At 36.1% G+C, this 18,072-nt stretch overlaps 1 protein-coding gene across 2 annotated transcripts in view; it reads right to left on the reverse strand.

The window, feature by feature from the left end:
* LOC132107750 (cadherin-8-like) overlaps positions 1-18,072 on the reverse strand; it is a 113,392-nt gene that overhangs the window by 71,794 nt on the left and 23,526 nt on the right. For both annotated transcript variants that reach the window (XM_059513924.1, XM_059513933.1), the window contains exon 3: positions 5,041-5,335. In XM_059513924.1, coding sequence (XP_059369907.1) covers positions 5,041-5,335 — 295 coding nt within the window. The remainder of the gene's footprint in view (positions 1-5,040; positions 5,336-18,072) is intronic.

An 18,072-nucleotide genomic window follows, 5' to 3' on the forward strand; every position in this document is an offset into this window, starting at 1 on the left:
CTGAAGGCAATAATTTGACAGATGCAGTGTGAACATAACTCAAAATGTATACTGTATGTTTAAATCATGAGCTCCACCCAAATCTGCACATGTAATGGACGTCAATGAGGCCAATCTGTAATCATTAAAATAAAAGAAAAAATATTTATTTATTTTTTTCTTTTCTTTTTCATTATAAACTTCACATTTCTGCATTTAAGTCTTATAATAATAATAATAATAATAATAATAATAATAATAAAATACTTACATGGTAAGTTCCTCACTGTAAACTTATTAAACTAATTAAACATTAAATATTTCCCTAAAACCACTTCTAAACAGTATTGTACTTTGGTTGGTGATATTTCTTAATACTATTACTATTACTATTACTATTATTTTGACTCTAAGATAAATGTAAAATAAACCCATTCAAAATTATTGCAATAAGCTTTAGAATAAGGCAGTGTGCATACTTTAAATGTACATGGGCTGATGTCTTAAAATGTGTGAGCGGTATGTTGGATATGTGTTATCTATTTCCATAAATACGTCTCAGAAAATAGCTTCCAAATCATTGTCAAAAATCCCCCTGACAAGACCTTATTTATTTTTTACCTGCCAGGAATATGGAGTGCATAATCAGAAATATTATTAGAAGAACAGACCCCTCGCCTGTTAGCTCTGTTACTGGAGCTCATAATAACTCTGCAAATGCAAATGAACTCTGGGTAATCTATTAACGTCACTTAAATTTTATATCAGCACTCCAATTTAGCAGATCCTGACACATTCCTGTGCACTTGTGTCTCCGCACATGGGTTCATTTAGCCAGGAGAGAGCGGGCACACAGCAAGCAGGGTGGATGAGCCATGTGCCATCTGTCTCTTCCTGACTTTATTACCCGACTCTATAACACGCTCGACTTTCAGATGACAAAAACAACTGTCCCTGCTTTATTTTTCCTAGTAGCAATTATTGTCATTCGCACCTTCTTCCGTGGAAGGGGGTGGTATGGACGACTCAACGTTAATTACCCCAATAGACACTTCAAGTAGACTTGCTAATTTCAACAATGTAACAATCCTCTTGTCAGCAGCAGAAGGCAGGGAGCTCTGTAATGCCAGCATGTGGTTTGAAGATCTGATGGAGGATTTCACCTGCTTGTATTGGCCTTAGAGTCAGAGACCCCATTAGTGGAAAAAAAACAGACCCTGTAATCTGATGAGATTCATCCAGTCCATGCAAATGATTTATCATTGTCATTTGTGGACAGACTGATGTGAGCAGATAACATTCTTAAATTATTTAAAGTGAAATTGAAATATGAGATAATCTCATCAATATACATACGTTCCAGGTGGAAAACTTGCATCCATGAGCTTGAATTAAAATTGAGAAGGTGAAGGATTTGTCAAACCTCACATGGCCTTTCAAATCATTTATTCTTTGGTCTCTCATGAATTTGGTGATCTAATGTGTGGGATGCTTTTCTTGGTTTTTACAATACACCAATTCAGAATTCAGTCATTAGCCAAATAAAAACAACTTCAAGAAGCAACAGCTTGTACAACTACCACACATTACCATTGGTTGGTCTTTCTCTTCAAATGGGTTTATTATTATTATTGTTATTATTATTATAAAATCACTATTACATACTAATTCTAACACTTAAATATACAATTGAACTTTAAAGAATAATTCATAATTATAATTGGGGTAGAGCATTGCGTCTGTGGTGCAAAAGGTTGTGGGTTCAATTCCCAGGGAACACACATTCTGGTAAAAAAAATAATAAAAATGTAAGTCGCTTTGAATAAAAGTGTCTGCTAAATGTACTATACTTACATCTTTACTTCTTCACTTGCAAGACTTAAAACTTTTATTTTTTGGGCTGGGAGAGCATTTAAGTTTCTGTGATAACAGTCATATAAAATCTTCTCATTACAAATCTAGTGAAACACTGTGAACTACGGTTTACAAAAATGTTGGAAATAATGTGAATGTGGAAAAAATAGCATAACTCACACACATTGCACTCCCAAAAGCATGCTCAGCTTACAGCACATGCAGAGAATAGAGTTTGCATCTGTATGTGTGTAAATGATCACAGTGCCACACACACTACCGTATGTGTCAAACTTGCTGTCAGACAGAAGATAAAGTGAAAAAACACAGCTGAAATTGTTGTTTTGATACTGTGGAAAAATTAGTATTGAGTACTGAAACCAAATATTGTGAATAGACATGTATCGAAAAATCGACTTAAAAATATACCACAGTTATTATCCAGGGTGCGAATTGTGAAAAAAAAAAAACAGGGGGGGGGGGGTGTTTTGAAACATTTTAATTCATAAAAATAAATCATGAGAACATGAACTATATGACGCCATGTGCTAATTAGCATATTTATGACGTAAGTGTGTTGTATTGTATTGCCTCCCTATGCTCACATACTGCAATTTAATTTAGCCGTTTAATTTAATACTCAATTTTTATTACTATATTTTAACCTTTCTGTTGTCAGACAACGGAATGAATATTACAATGACTGAAATGCGGTCCATTAAGACTGCATAACCAGCTCTCAAACATTAATCTGCACTAATGAAATCAAAGACACATACGATAAAGTCAGTGGTTGTGCTGTGACTGATGTCGGCTATACTTGTTTGTAAAATAGAGTTAAACGCAACAGAATCTTTTTTTTACTGAAAGTGCTGTTCCTCTCTGCGTTCGCTGAACACAGCAGATGCAGAGAGAGAGGCTCAGGCTGGGAAAGAGAGACCTCACACTCGTACGGCAACACCAGAGAGTTTCAGAGATTAAATAATGATTGCCCAAGAAGTCGCTAGATTTGTCGCTAGTCACTTTCTTGGAAAAAAGGAGCTAAATCTAGTTACAAAGTCGCCAAGTTAGCAACTCCCCTGCCCAGCGGACCCGGCTTCAACCGTCTCGCAAGTGTTGATAGGCTATTACTCGTGAGGTGTAACCAATCAGATAGTGCCGTGGGCGGGACATTGAACAAGTCTGCAGAGTGGTGAATACAGAGATGCTGTGCGCCAGCCAAAGAAGCGCATTGTAAAATAAAATTTACTTTAATCAAACCACGGATCCTTCATAAGTTTTGTGATCCGTCTCGCCAATAGTGTAGTAGCACTGATCACTTTGAGGGGGGGATAAATTTATCCCCACCGGGGATAAAAATAATTAAGCAGAGGCAGGGATACATTGACCAGAAAGGGGGAAATCCCACGCATCCCCCCCGGCAAATCGCACCCTGGTTATATCCAAATACTTAAACTTATAATTAGTTTAATGCATGTGTCTGCTTAAAAATGTCTAGTGTTGATCAAAGTAATAAACTAGCAGTTCAAGTTTGCATACCTGTACTACCTAGTATCTACTGTAAGCTACAATACAAATAAATAAATACAGATTGGTTTGGTTCTTCAATTGTACTTCAAGAAAAAAAAAAAAAAAGAAAAACTTCACAACTTCCTCACAAAACTTATTGGCCGACCATTATTAGAAAACAAAACATGCAACATCAGCATGATAGGTAAACTTCTGTGATTTGTGTACATGAGACAGGAAATAAAAGAGGCTTCCTTGTTTGACTGTTTGGATTGTTTTTTCTTCTCTCCCAGCCAAAGAGCTTTTGATTCTCTTTATGAGTGTCTCCCACAACATAAATACTTTATAAGACCAAAACAAGTCATTGAGAATGCCTTTCAAGCAAACAAGAGAACATCAACTAATGTTTAATTGATCAGCAGTGACAAAAAGAAAGAACAATCGTAAAAGAAGTCTACTTCAGGCATCTTTAGCAGTATTCTCCTTCCTGCCCTCCTCCACCACTGCGCTCTTCACCCCACCATCTGCTGCATCCCACACTTCACTGTCAAACCCCTCGGAAAACTACACTGAGGATTTCAATTGAGTGCATTAGTCTGAAAGCAGTAGAGAGAGAAAGACTCTCACATACAACTCCTATTCTGTAAGTGCACAGAAAATATGGCAAAGAACAAACACTGAGGAGAAAATGCCCATATGAAGAACCCGAGGATTTAAAGGAAACAATGAAGCTCTGTGTTACACATTAATTAGTTATAATGTACCTGGAGAAGAGCATCATTCCCCCGGCTGCATTCTGCTCTTCAAAAGTGAGCATTAGATCAGAAATTGAAAAACACTTGATGCACAGGGCAGATTTAATGCTGTTTTACTGCTCAAATTAACATCAATCATTTTATTTATTGAACTTCCTGTAACTCAGAGTACTCTCATCTTTAATCTTCTCTGCATTACATTACATTCATGTTGTTTATAAACCATCAACCGCCAAACAAACCATCAAACAAAACAAGACATGAGTTTAGATGTTTTATACAGCTATTCCCCAGCACAAGAGTTGAAAAATACAGATACTTTCCAGAAAAAAGGGTTTTTCACTCCAAAACACTACACTGCAGCACAACAGGGCTTTCATGATGTCATGAGGGTTATCGCTTATAAAAATTTCAGAGATTCCTTTCACCAACTAACACATATTCAAGATCCATCTCAAGGTCAGGCTCGGGTTTGTATGGAGAAATCTCAAGCAGGCTTTGTCAACTAACTATGAGCTCTATTTAAAGTCTTAGGGTAAGGAGACATTCATTAGAATGCATTACTTCAAATGCTTGTGAACTTGTGAATATATTATGTGGCATAAAAATAATTCTATATATTTTTATTTATTTATTTATTTATTTATTTATTTATTTATTTATTTTTTAATCGTCATACAAGATAATCTCAGTGGCAGACCCCATTGTGACTATGTGCACCAGTATACATGTCATGTATTGTTGTATCAGTCTCCAGACATAATAATGAGAAATTCCTGTCATCTCTTATTTCTCCGTCTATTTTTAGATCATGACATCTCTATCACTTGTATATTTTGTCAAAGCTTTTGTCTGCCTCACTTCATTGTGAGATAAAGGCCTTTTGTCATTGTTCAGCTGAGACAACCAGAGATGATGGAGATGGAGAAAGGAGATCACTCACCCACTTGGGACATCTCTGGCACTGAACCTTTGTAAGGCCCCTCAATGAACTGTGGGGGGTTGTCATTGATGTCTTGCACTTTGATGATGAACTCTGATGGTGGTTCCAGAGGTTGGTTGGAGTCTCTGTCGATGACCTGCGCCGTGAGCGTGTACTCAGCCTTCTCCTCCCTGTCTAGCCTTTTCATGGCGTGAATGTCCCCCGTCCTTTCATTGATTGCGAAGATGGTGCCCGCCCCTTCCCCTGCCAGTACATACTTGATGTTCTTATTCCCCATGTCCAAATCTGTATGGAGCTAAAAAGAAAAACAGAGGAGGGGGATTGAGACTACTTCCAGTTGCAGCTAATACAACTCAAGCACGACCAGATCAATCCCGTCCACACCGGACCGAGCTGCACTCAATCACATAAAAGAATTAAAGCCCACCATCAAGTGCAGAGCTGCATAGTCTCTTTGAAATTCTAGTGTTTTACTGTAATGGCTAAATTTTTCAATCTCACAAACCAAAAAAAAATATATATATAATAATAATAATAAAAATAAAAAAATGGAAAGGGCAGGCTAAATCCTGAATTTCCAGGGGATGCTTTGATTGTGAATCCCATCTATCTGCCGTTCAACTCTTCATACATCACTAGCAGATGGTGGAGGTCAAAGCGTTTTGCTCACACCTGCCTCAGGGCCCTGTAACCAACTTGAAACCAGTCACCAGGCCACAGTTCCAGAATGAGAAGGCAATTGCGTTGTGTGTGAAAAATAAATAAATAAAGGCATGACTATCCTTGACTGCTTCTCGGAGGGAAAATGGATAGAAAGTTGGTAAACTGAACAAACTGGAACAATAGTTTAATAAATCAAATCACTATTCAGCTACTGATCACAAAATATGAATAAGCACACCTATTTTGAAAACTGATAAGAAGAAATGTTTCTTGAGAACCACATCAGCATATTAGAACCATCTCTCAAATATCATATTATTATTACTATTATTACCATCATTATACTTAAGAATAATAATAAGAATACGAATGGCTTTAGAATAACATGACGGTGTTTATTTATTTTATTATTATTATTATTATTATTGTTGTAGTTGTTTCTGACAGAACTTAAAAATATCTGAAATTGCATTTTTGGACTTTTCTTCCTCACATACAGTACTGACCAAAATTTTGGACACACCTTCTCATTCAAAGAGTTTTCTTTATTTTCATGACTATGACAATTGTAGATTCACACTGAAGGCATCAAAACTATGAATTAACACATGTGGAATTATATATGGAATTGTATACACTCACAGAAATATTTCACCCAAAATTTAAGATTTATGTAATTTTATTACATGACAAATTCCCATTTATATTTTTTTTCATAATTTTAACACAAATCTACCAAATAAACTTTATACGCTTTAATTTCATTAGGATAATAAAACCTATTTATTTTAAATGCATAATCCTCAGGTTTATGTAAATAGTTTATGTAAAGTGTAATTATTCTTAATTAATAATAAAAAGTTTATTTATTTAAAATACATAAAGTTTAGTGTATAAATTGCATAATAATTAAGAGAACTAAATCAGGATAATTAAAAAAGTTAAATAACATTTATTTGAATCATGTTTAATGTATGCTTATATACTAAACCAAATTAAACAATGCATCACATTTATCTTATAAAAAAATAGAATTAGACAAACACAAAAACAACTCTATTAGGTTATTTGTGAACTTACACACTGTGCAAAGTTACGTCCAGTGGACGTCTTTTTATGTCTTTGCAGACGTTGAAAAGACGTCCACTGAAGAGCCAGAATGAAAGTTTTTATGACGTCTTTTTTCGATGTCTTCTGTACGTCCGATTTAGACGTTCAGAGAACCTCCTTACAAGGTTCAAAACTAGTTCAAAAGTGGTCAGTGGAAATATTTCAACATCATTTAAGGTTCATTTAGACATCATTTATACTGTTTCTGGACCAAATCAACAGTCTCAGGATGCATTCGATTAAGACTCATGTTATTTCAATGTAATTTCCAGACACTGTGTTTGTCCTAAAATCAAGAAAATAAAATAATCTTCATGAAATAATGAAATAACTGATGATTGAGACATTAAATCTCTGAAGATCTCAGCAGAGGAGGATCAATTTACATCATTTACATCAACATCATTTGACGTCACCGTTGTGGTGGACAGTGTTTGGTTTAGTTGGGATGTTGGTCCTCATACTTCTTGTGTTAGCTTGTCTCTGGTTGTTGTAACTGTGTGTTATAAAACACTCTTACTGGGGCAGAGAGCAATTGAGCTCAAGTGCTAACATCTTTCTTTTAATGTTGATTAAACTATAGCACAAATAAGTAATTAATGTTTTGTTGCAACTGTGTATTTATTTTCATGGACAGACACTTTGTAGAAACAAATAATGTACTTATTTTTAAAAATCACATCATGTAGTCACACACAGACATCAAGATTGTGGATATGCATCACATCAATGGTGACAATTAAAACTAAAAAGGCTGGAAAATAAGGATGAGTTTATCTAGAGAAGCTCTTATTGAGAATTAACAGAGGTTTACATGTTGATATTTGATTCATTTGAAGTCACCATTGTTGTGATGCATATGCTAAATCTTGATGTCTGTGTGTGAGTACATGATGCTTTTGCTCAAAATATTTCAAACGTATGCATTTTGTCCAACTTCACAATAAGTATTTTGCTCTTGGTGCCTGTACTGCAGAGTCAAAAGGTTTAGGAGATATATACAAACAAAACAACACTTATTTCATGACCTCAAATACTTGTAATGTGATGACTTTATCATCACCAACAAAGAGCTGATAACACCTGAGCTTTGCTACAACAACAGTGTTTCACAAACACACAGTTATAACAGTCACAGACAAGCTAACACAAGAAGAATGAGGACCAAGATCCCAACTAAACCAAACACTGTCCACCACAACGGTGACTTCAAATGAATCAAATATCAACATTTAAACCTCTGTTAATTCTCAATAAGAGCTTCTCTAGATATCTGACAGAAATAAAGTCAATCTAATGATTGAAGCTGTTTGTGGAGATGTTTGATTCTCCTCTGCTGAGATCTTCAGAGATTTAATGTCTTTGATTTGCAGTTGGTTTTACCACATGCTCAATCATCAGTTATTCCATTATTTCATAAAGATTATTTTATTTTCTTGATTTTAGGTCAAACACAGTGTCTGGAAATTACATTGAAATAACACGAGTCTCAATCGAATGCATCATGAGACTGTTGATTTGGTCCAGAAACAGTATAAATGATGTCTAAATGAACCTTAAATGATGTTGAAATATTTCCACTGACCACTTTTGAACTAGTTTTGAACCTTGTAAGGAGGTTCTCTGAACGTCTAAATCGGACGTACAGAAGACATCGAAAAAAGACGTCATAAAAACTTTCATTCTGGCTCCTCAGTGGTCGTCTTTTCAACGTCTGCAAAGACATAAAAAAGACGTCCACTGGATGTAACTTTGCACAGTGTGTAAGTTCACAAATAACCTAATAGAGTTGTTTTTGTGTTTGTCTAATTCTATTTTTTTTTATAAGATAAATGTGATGCATTGTTTAATTTGGTTTAGTATATAAGCATACATTAAACATGATTCAAATAAATGTTATTTAACTTTTTTAATTATCCTGATTTAGTTCTCTTAATTATTATGCAATTTATACAATAAACTTTATGTATTTTAAATACATAAACTTTTTATTATTAATTAAGAATAATTACACTTTACATAAACTAATTACATAAACCTGAGGATTATGCATTTAAAATAAATAGGTTTTATTATCCTAATGAAAATAAATCGTATAAAGTTTATTTGATAGATTTGTGATAAAATTATGAAAAAAATATAAATGGGAATTTGTCATGTAATAAAATTACATAAATCTTAAATTTTGGGTGAAATATTTCTGTGAGTGACAAAAAAGTGTGAAACTGAAAATATGTAATATTCTAGGTTCTTCAAAGTAGCCACCTTTTGCTTTGATTACTGCTTTGCACACTCTTGGCATTCTCTTGATGAGCTTCAAGAGGTAGTCACCTGAAATGGTCTTCCAACAGTCTTGAAGGAGTTCCCAGAGAGATGCTTAGCACTTGTTGGCCCTTTTGCCTTCAGTCTGCGGTCCAGCTCACCCCTAAACCATCTCGATTGGGTTCAGGTCCAGTGACTGTGGAGGCCAGGTCATCTGGCGCAGCACCCCATCACTCTCCTTCTTGGTCAAATAGTCCTTGATGCCTTCAGTGTGAATCTACAATTTTCATAGTCATGAAAATAAAGAAAACTCTTTAAATGAGAAGGTGTGTCCAAACTTTTGGTCTGTACTGTAACTCCCATCAGTTATGTAGCGACATCATGTACAGCAACTTCAGTTCCATTTCTTGAGGCGGTAATGTAATATATACATTCTGGAGCGAGGTGGAAGTACACTTGAGACTGCAGTAACAAGAACAGCGTGAGCTTTGAAATGCGGACTTAAGAAAAAAAAATGCGATTGCTTAATAACCATGGTTTTATTCATATTTTGTCTCAGCGGTGCCATGTCCAGACACTGACAAAGCACACACACTTAAATTGTCACACCTTGCATTTTTGTTCTCCTAATTGTCCTATCATTCCACATGAAAGATCTATCTCATTAACACATCAGCTTCACAACAGTCTTTGCTCTAAAAAACAAACAAAAAAAAAATCCCTAAATGAGCCTAAATTTATGAAGTGCTATTTCTGATGGAAAAAATTTTTTTCTCTCTCTTTCATATGATTCTTTCTTCATGTAATAGAGAAAACAAATTATTTATTATTATGGATTCCTACAGTATATAAACAAAATGTCACAGCTGCACAACTTCACTTCCTCCATTTGTTCATCCCTATGCCCTATGAGTACAGACAACATTTCAGGCCTGCGCTCACACCATTTTCATTCTGACGAGTGATCGCTTAATCTCAGTGTGCAAACAAACGACTGAAAGTACGACTGCGGAGAGGGGCAGTCTGTCATTATGCCGGTTGCCAGGACAACTCCAGTGCTCTAACATCTGACAGCATCACATTTTCCCCAACTCTCTTAACACACAAATAATGGAAAGGGGCCAGTTTGTGTTTTTTTTTTTTTTTTTTTAGCAGTATTAAGTCCAATACTCTAATATAAATGAAGAACAAGTCTATGATCACTCCACTAAATGTAAAAAAGGATGTCAAAGAAAACATCAAAATCATAATATTAAGTTGAACTCATAATAAAGTTGACTGAAAACATTGAGTACAAGACACTGAGAAATAAAAAGCTGAAGAATAACTGCAAACAGAAGTGTAAAATCCCGGGCAGTCTTAAATCTGCCGGCACACTGGGGTGGATTAGCATTCAGAGCTGTCTGACTGGAGCTGAATAGGAACAACAGTGGGTTTTTACACCCGTCTCTGTCTGTTCCACTGCTGTGGATTACAGCTTTTATTGTCTGTTCAGGAGAAAATATGTCAGTGGCTGCTAGAGATGAACCTTTATAGTAGCCAGAGGAACAATCAGCGGCTCCGTAATGAGGACCCCTCCATCCCTCTCTGTCTGCCGACTGCACACTAAAGTGCAGCATTAAGCCAGACACAGCAAATTAATGATTTTGCCTCTTGTCAGGGCAAGTGGCAGAGAGGACGTGAGTAGAGAAGAGAAGATTCACATCACCTACAGAGATGTCATGTCACACGTTTCAAAAATGTCAGAGGAGCCTTAACCCAATGACCATCTCAACGGTCAATTAGGCATCAAATGTAGGGCTCTTCTTTGCACTAAGTGAACTGTGGATTAAACCATGTGCTATGACGGGCCTTCAAGGCCACTACAGTTTCTGCCTGAGAGCAAATTCCTGTAATGTATTCAGGGACTTTTAAAAGTTATGCCATTTATATTTTAACAGACACTAATAACATCAATTTACTTACCCTCCTCCTTATCAGAAGCATCTTTACAATTCATAAATAACACTAACTTATATAAATAATTATGTTTCAGATATATATACATATACATACACACACACAAATAATATGTGATCAAATGAGTGTATTTAAAATAATGATTGTTATTTTTAACAGCTCCCCCTACATATGATACTGTATGTATTCAATAAAACAAAATTTCCTATCCTTAAAGAAAATAATAAATGCACTAATGCAAAACAATCAGAGTAAATATGTGATGCATGCTTGATTAATGAATACCACACATCTGTCTCAGTAACATTCCCAGGTACATGATTAGCCTTCCTGTGCTCCTGATTTATTCCTACTGTGCTGAGAAGGAACCAAACAGAACAACTGTTATTGCTATATAAAGCAAATGTAATCAAATAAAAAAACAGATAGATTTTCACGAAGCAGATCCAACTACATAACTAGGAAAAAATAAAATAAAGAAAAATAACTGTTACAAAAGAGCTTTATCTGTGTCCAGATAATACAGATTGAGAATCTAATTTCATATTGTAGTCTGTTTTTTTTCCCGCTGCCTTGTTTTCTGAGTGGCTGAATGGACTGTGGGCTGCTACAGGATATGATTACCCATTCTCCTGTTAAACATGCATTGATTTCAATCAAGTAACACAATCATGAGCAACACGTGCTTAAGACTGGCTGTGACTCTGAACTTCTGGTGTACTAAAACTAATCTGATATACAAAGATCTGCCAACCTAAAAAACACTAACAATGGAACAACAACAACTACTACTACTAATAACAATAAAAGTGCACATTTTAACACGCTAATTGGTAATATATATATATATATATATATATATATATATATATATATATATATATATATATATATATATATATATATATTGATGATCTTTATCACATTGAACTGAAAATGACATGCCACTGTGTCATGTTCATTTTTATTTTCAAGTGGATCCCTAAGGCCATGAAGGTGCTACAGTGCCATTAAACATGCAGATAACTCATCCATCTCTCCTTGGCAGAGACCAATGGACTGATAGGAGCTGCAATTATCATGTTCTTTTCTTTGAAGTGTCTATTGGCTGTCCCCACAAAAGGCTTCAGGGACAGAGGGGGGTTCAGTGCTCAGGCAGCACTATCTATGCTCGCTGTCTGTTCTAATGTGGAATTACAGAGAACTCTGTTTTAACATGTCACATCATGGCAGAGTAGACGTGGCAACAAGCAGTTCCTTTGTCTCACAGACTGAAGACTGCATGCAAACAGAATGTGTGTTTGTGTGTGTGTGTCTGTTGTGAGCACACGTGCTTGTAAGTGACTATGCGGCTACAAAGTCTCAAGTTTAGAAAACCAGCAGGCAAGAGACAAGGGGTAGTGTTTCATGCACAACAATACAAAGGGTGAGCATTCTTTCTTGTTAAGCTCCTAAAAGGTGTACTGTACATTTCATTTCAAGTGATGAAAGCATCTTACAAATTTCACAGGTCCCAAAAAATCATTGTATTATATATAATACAATGATAATATAATACAATATAATACATATTTTTCTGCACTGTTTTACTACCTGTATTTCTAGCATTTCTTTTTTGGTCTGGGCATAGGGCAAAAAGAGCAGTTTACCCAGCAAATAAATTCAAACAGCAGATATGTATTCTTCTTTCATCAATTCTCTTTGGGAAGACAAGTGTAGAGGACTTATTTGTCTTTTGAATTACTATTGAACCCATCATTAATTTCTGTTTTTAAAGTCTGTAAAAAAAAAAAACTGTGAATATCGGTATCACCTTAAGAATGTACCACATCCAAGCAAAAATGAAGAGATTTAACATCTGAAGAGGTTTTACATCAGCATCATTTGTGAAATGGGACAATACCCAGACGTAACAACTGAAACTCAGAGGTTCAGCTGCACCTACTGACAAAATAAAGTGCTTGTTGATGGAGAGAAGACAATAAATAAATAAATAAATAAATAAATAAATAAATAAAAATGGACCATCCGAAATGAACACGCATCCATTTTTATTCTCCGTCTGAAATGCCCATCACTATTCTGTCAGCTGACAGCGGCTTTTCCCCCTTACCTGTAATTTCCATCAGAACATTTGCATAGTGAGACTAGCGGCACTGGTGAATGGGCTCTGACTGAACACAGTAACAATGTGTCATGCACTCACTGCTGTGAGGAGAATTCACTGCCATCCTGCTTTTAGGCCCAGCAACATCGAACACAAGCCAGACTGACCATTAAGAGAAAAAATAAAAAAATAAAAAATAAATAAAAACACCTTGGGTGGATTTGCTGTTCTTCTGAAAATGTAGGCTGTATATCAATTCATGACTAAAAGTTCCTGTTTTGAATTTGACTGTGAAATAATTTAAAACTTATTTTCAATGGCTTTTCTTACATTTCTTAGATTCCAAGTGGCATGGTCTATCAGAACAGTTGTGCTGCATTCTGAAATAAATAGATAATTCTCGTTCAATTATAGAATTTAATTCCTGAATTTGAAATTAATTTGATTGGAGGCAGCAAACAGGATGCAGAATTGCAATTCAAATCAAATGTTATTAAGTAGAAATAAAATAAATTCCAATTCAAATGTACATGTGTAATGTTTAACTAGAAAATCTGATTTCTGCAAATGATAATAGATAGAATCAAAGATAGAACAATCAATAGATAGACAGAACAATCTTTACAGAACAACAAAACAACATGATAGATAGATAGATAGATAGATAGATAGATAGATAGATAGATAGATAGATAGATAGATAGATAGATAGATAGATAAATAGATAGATAAATATGCCTGCTCTTATCAAAGGTTCTAACAGTGAAGGCCACTTGAACACATGGGACCCTTCCTGCCAATAGAGGACAACTGGAAGGAGGGCGGTAGGGGGCCTCCCAGTATGCATACCCCTTTCCCATCGCCCCTGCCTGGGAGATGGATGTCGGCTGTCAAACTTGCCTGCCTTTGTTCTTGCCAGATTTGAAGGGGTCTTGAGGAAAGTGCACAAACACTCATCAATCTCACTTTTGCCCTGTGGTCCTGCCTTTGCTCTTACAGGTTCCAATAACAATTTAGTCACAACATAAGGAAAGATGTTTCCATCCACAGAACGAGGGCACTAATCTACTGACCTGAGAACATATAAAAAACTACTAAGAAAGTGAGAATGAGAGAGTAATAGCCCCATAAAAGAAATAGCAAACAGCTTTGTATTGGCTCCTCTATGGTACTGATCTACTCTCAGGCTGAGAAAAGATGAAAAGATGCAAATGAGCAATATCATGAGATGTGTTTTTTTTTTCACTCCCCATCCCTCATCATTTGTCCTCTCTCTCACTAAGAAAAATAATGCACCCAAGGGATGATGCAGATCTGTTTTCTACATATTTTTTCTCCCTCTCTCTTTACGTCTCACATGCATTTTCCTTCAAATATTTAATTACAGAAAAACAGGATGTCAGCAAATTCCCCTCTGTACACGCTTTGATTCTGCCATTCACACTGAGAATCTCTTTGATTACAGTCACTATAACCCAGCATACTTACATCCACAGCCACCAAGCATTATTAAAATAGCTTAGAAAAGATAGCTTAGAAAAGATAACTCTCTTAAAAATTGGTTGACTGAATAGAGCTCAAACCACCTTACCACTGAAATGGTCTCAAACCTATAATCTTTTTTTTTCCAGCAAAACAACACAAGAAGAAAAAGAAGAAAAAAGTGACATGAACTGAAGCAAAGTGGCTGTCTTTGAACATCTGCTTGAAAAACAAGGGCAACCCCCCCCCCCCCCCCCAAAAAAAAAATATTCAATTAATTCTCACATGGACTGTGAGACAAACATATGAGTTGTAGTTTTGTGAAGCATGTTCAGGCATTAAAATTATTAAACATATCATTATCTAGAAGATATTTAACTTTTCTTTGTTCAAATGGAAATTATGGAAAACTGGGAGAAAAACTGCAAGGGTAAATGTTAGAACACATTATATTTTCAGAGATGAATTGAGGATAATCTTGGACATCTATGAAGCATGAACAGGTCACTTGAAATGAAATGTACAGCAGTTCACCTGTGTTTTGCATGATGACTGCTGCTTGCTCCTAGGCCACACACTCACACAAACGGCTAGTAAAATGTGTAAGTACCAATTATCTACAGGCATCCCCTCAAAGACTTAAAGGGATAGTTCACTCAAAAATTTAAATTTAAAGTTTATCTGCTTACCCCAGGACATCTAAGATGTAGGTGACTTTGTTTCTTCAGTAGAACACAAACAAAGATTTTTAACACAAACCATTGAAGTCTGTCAGCCTTATAATGGAGGTGAATGGGAATCTTGGCTAAAACATACTATATATATTACATACAGTACAGACCAAAAGTTTGGACAAACCTTCTCATTCGAAGAGTTTTCTTTATTTTCATGACTATGAAAATTGTAGAGTCACACTGAAGGCATCAAGGGCTATTTGACCAAGAAGGAGAGTGATGGGGTGCTGCGCCAGATGACCTGGCCTCCACAGTCACCGGACCTGAACCCAATCGAGATGGTTTAGGGGTGAGCTGGACCGCAGACAGAAGGCAAAAGGGCCAACAAGTGCTAAGCATCTCTCTGGGAACTCCTTCAAGACTGTTGGAAGACCATTTCAGGTGACTACCTCTTGAAGCTCATCAAGAGAATGCCAAGAGTGTGCAAAGCAGTAATCAAAGCAAAAGGTGGCTACTTTGAAGAACCTAGAATATGACATATTTTAGTTGTTTCACACTTTTTTGTTATGTATATAATTCCATATATAATTCCACATGTGTTAATTCATAGTTTTGCTGCCTTCAGTGTGAATCTACAATTTTCATAGTCATGAAAATAAAGAAGGTGTGTCCAAACTTTTGGTCTGTACTATATATATATATATATATTTACATTTATTCACTTAGCTGACACTTTTATCCAAAGCAACTTACAATTGCCACATATGTCAGAGGTCGCACACCTCTGGAGCAACTAGGGGTTAAGTGTCTTGCTCAGGGACACATTGGTGTCTCACAGTGGATTCGAACCCGGGTCTCTCACACCAAAGACATGTGTCTTATCCACTGCGCTAGCACCACCCCTATATATATATAACTATATAGTGAACTATAACTTTAATAATTTATTTTCTTTTTATTTATTTTTCATTTTATTATTATTATTTTGCCTGGTAAAACCAAACTCCGCTACTTCACTTTGCTTTGTAAACAGAGTCTGGAAGGGCATAATTGACAAGCATTTACTTTCTCGTTTATGCTTGTCTGAAGTTTAAAATCATTGGTTACCCGTAAGCTAATCACATAACGTTTGGTTATGACGTGTGTTATGCGCCGGCTCAGCTGCCACACACTTCCACTGTAAACACAGGAATACTGCGAAAACAAAACCATAGAGTGAGTTTTGCTGCCTCCTTAATCTGATCCTGCATGAGAGCAACCAAGGGGGACACAATCACAATTATCTTCTTGCCGGACTTTGCCCGCTTTCTCGCTGACAATCGGTAACAGTTGATAAATTAAACTTTTCCCAAAACCTGTCGCTAGTAGGAGGAAAACTGGGAGATGGTTTGCTATCTTAGACTATCTTAGAGTACAGAAGCGAACTGAAATTGAGCGGAAGTACGAAGTCTGATGTAGTCAGGCTAATTATTACTATGAAAATATACAATTATTTATTTAATGAAATGATACTTTAAATAATAAACTAAAACTGCCAGTAGGTGGTGGTAAATGTCTTAATGATTAAGTCATCAAGTTACTTATACATTCGTTTGATTCATTCAAATGGCTGATTCATTCAGTAGTGAAGTAAATGGTTCTTTACAAATGGTTAATTGAATCATTAGGCTTGTTCAACTTGAAACGGATCATCACCGTCAGACAGACCATTGTGTGATATCAAAGTACCACAAGAGCTTTAGAGAGAAGATGACTCCTTGTTCTTTTGAATCGCCCTCGCGGTACTTTGATGTCATACAACGATCGGTCTGTGCAATGCCACTTCAAATCCAACGCATATGCTAATGGTTCAACGCACCAAACAGTTCACCAAATTCGTTCAAAATGTGGATTAGGAAATTAAATACAACTGTGGGTTGCTCGGGGATGAACAGTTCTGATTTGTCTTTATATTTTGGTTGGCAAAATTGAGCAAAACAGACAACATTGTGAAAATGTAACACAATATTAACTTCATAATGAACTGTTGTTTAAGATGAGTATCACATTTGCACAAGTGTGATATTGCACTAAGCCTACTGCTCGTGTGGCATTTCTTAACTATGTGATGTAAATATGAGATGGGCGTTTTGCCCCATATCTTGAATTTTAGGGACATTTCTAGGCTCCATCATGCAGTAAGTTGTTGATCTTCCTCATATAAGTCATTAATCGATTGTATGAAATGGCAGATGATCCACATAGGTCTGATAGGACATAGGACAGGAGGCAAATGCGAGTACTGGATATTTATTTAGGATGAGTAATGGTGAGGAAATGACGGTGGGTGACGCAGGGACCTCGACAGCAGCACAGACAGGTGAGGAGGAGTTTGAATGCGCTGGTGGAGGTGGTGGTAATCCGTGATGATGACTGGTAATCCAAGGTTGACCGAACTGGAACAAGACACGATGAAGCAGAACAGGAGAAAGAACAGACATGAAGCACGGAGGACCTCAAACAACGATCTGACAAACAAGAGACAAAAGACAGGGCATTAAGTAGGCTAGGTGGAATGAGCTGCAGCGTACATGAAACAATCAACATGACGTAACAAGAGACGAGCAGGAGAAGGGGCATTCATGAACCATGACAGATATAAATATGCATATAGCCTGTAGTATTTATTTATAACAGTATTTACACCCCTTAGGGCACAGCAAGTTTATCCAATTCAGTTCCAGAATTTATTTCTTTACCCAAATGCAGTCATGAACTACTACTCTGACCTTTAGC

This window comes from Carassius carassius, chromosome 2 (genome assembly GCF_963082965.1).
Source record: "Carassius carassius chromosome 2, fCarCar2.1, whole genome shotgun sequence".
Lineage (NCBI taxonomy): Eukaryota > Metazoa > Chordata > Actinopteri > Cypriniformes > Cyprinidae > Carassius > Carassius carassius.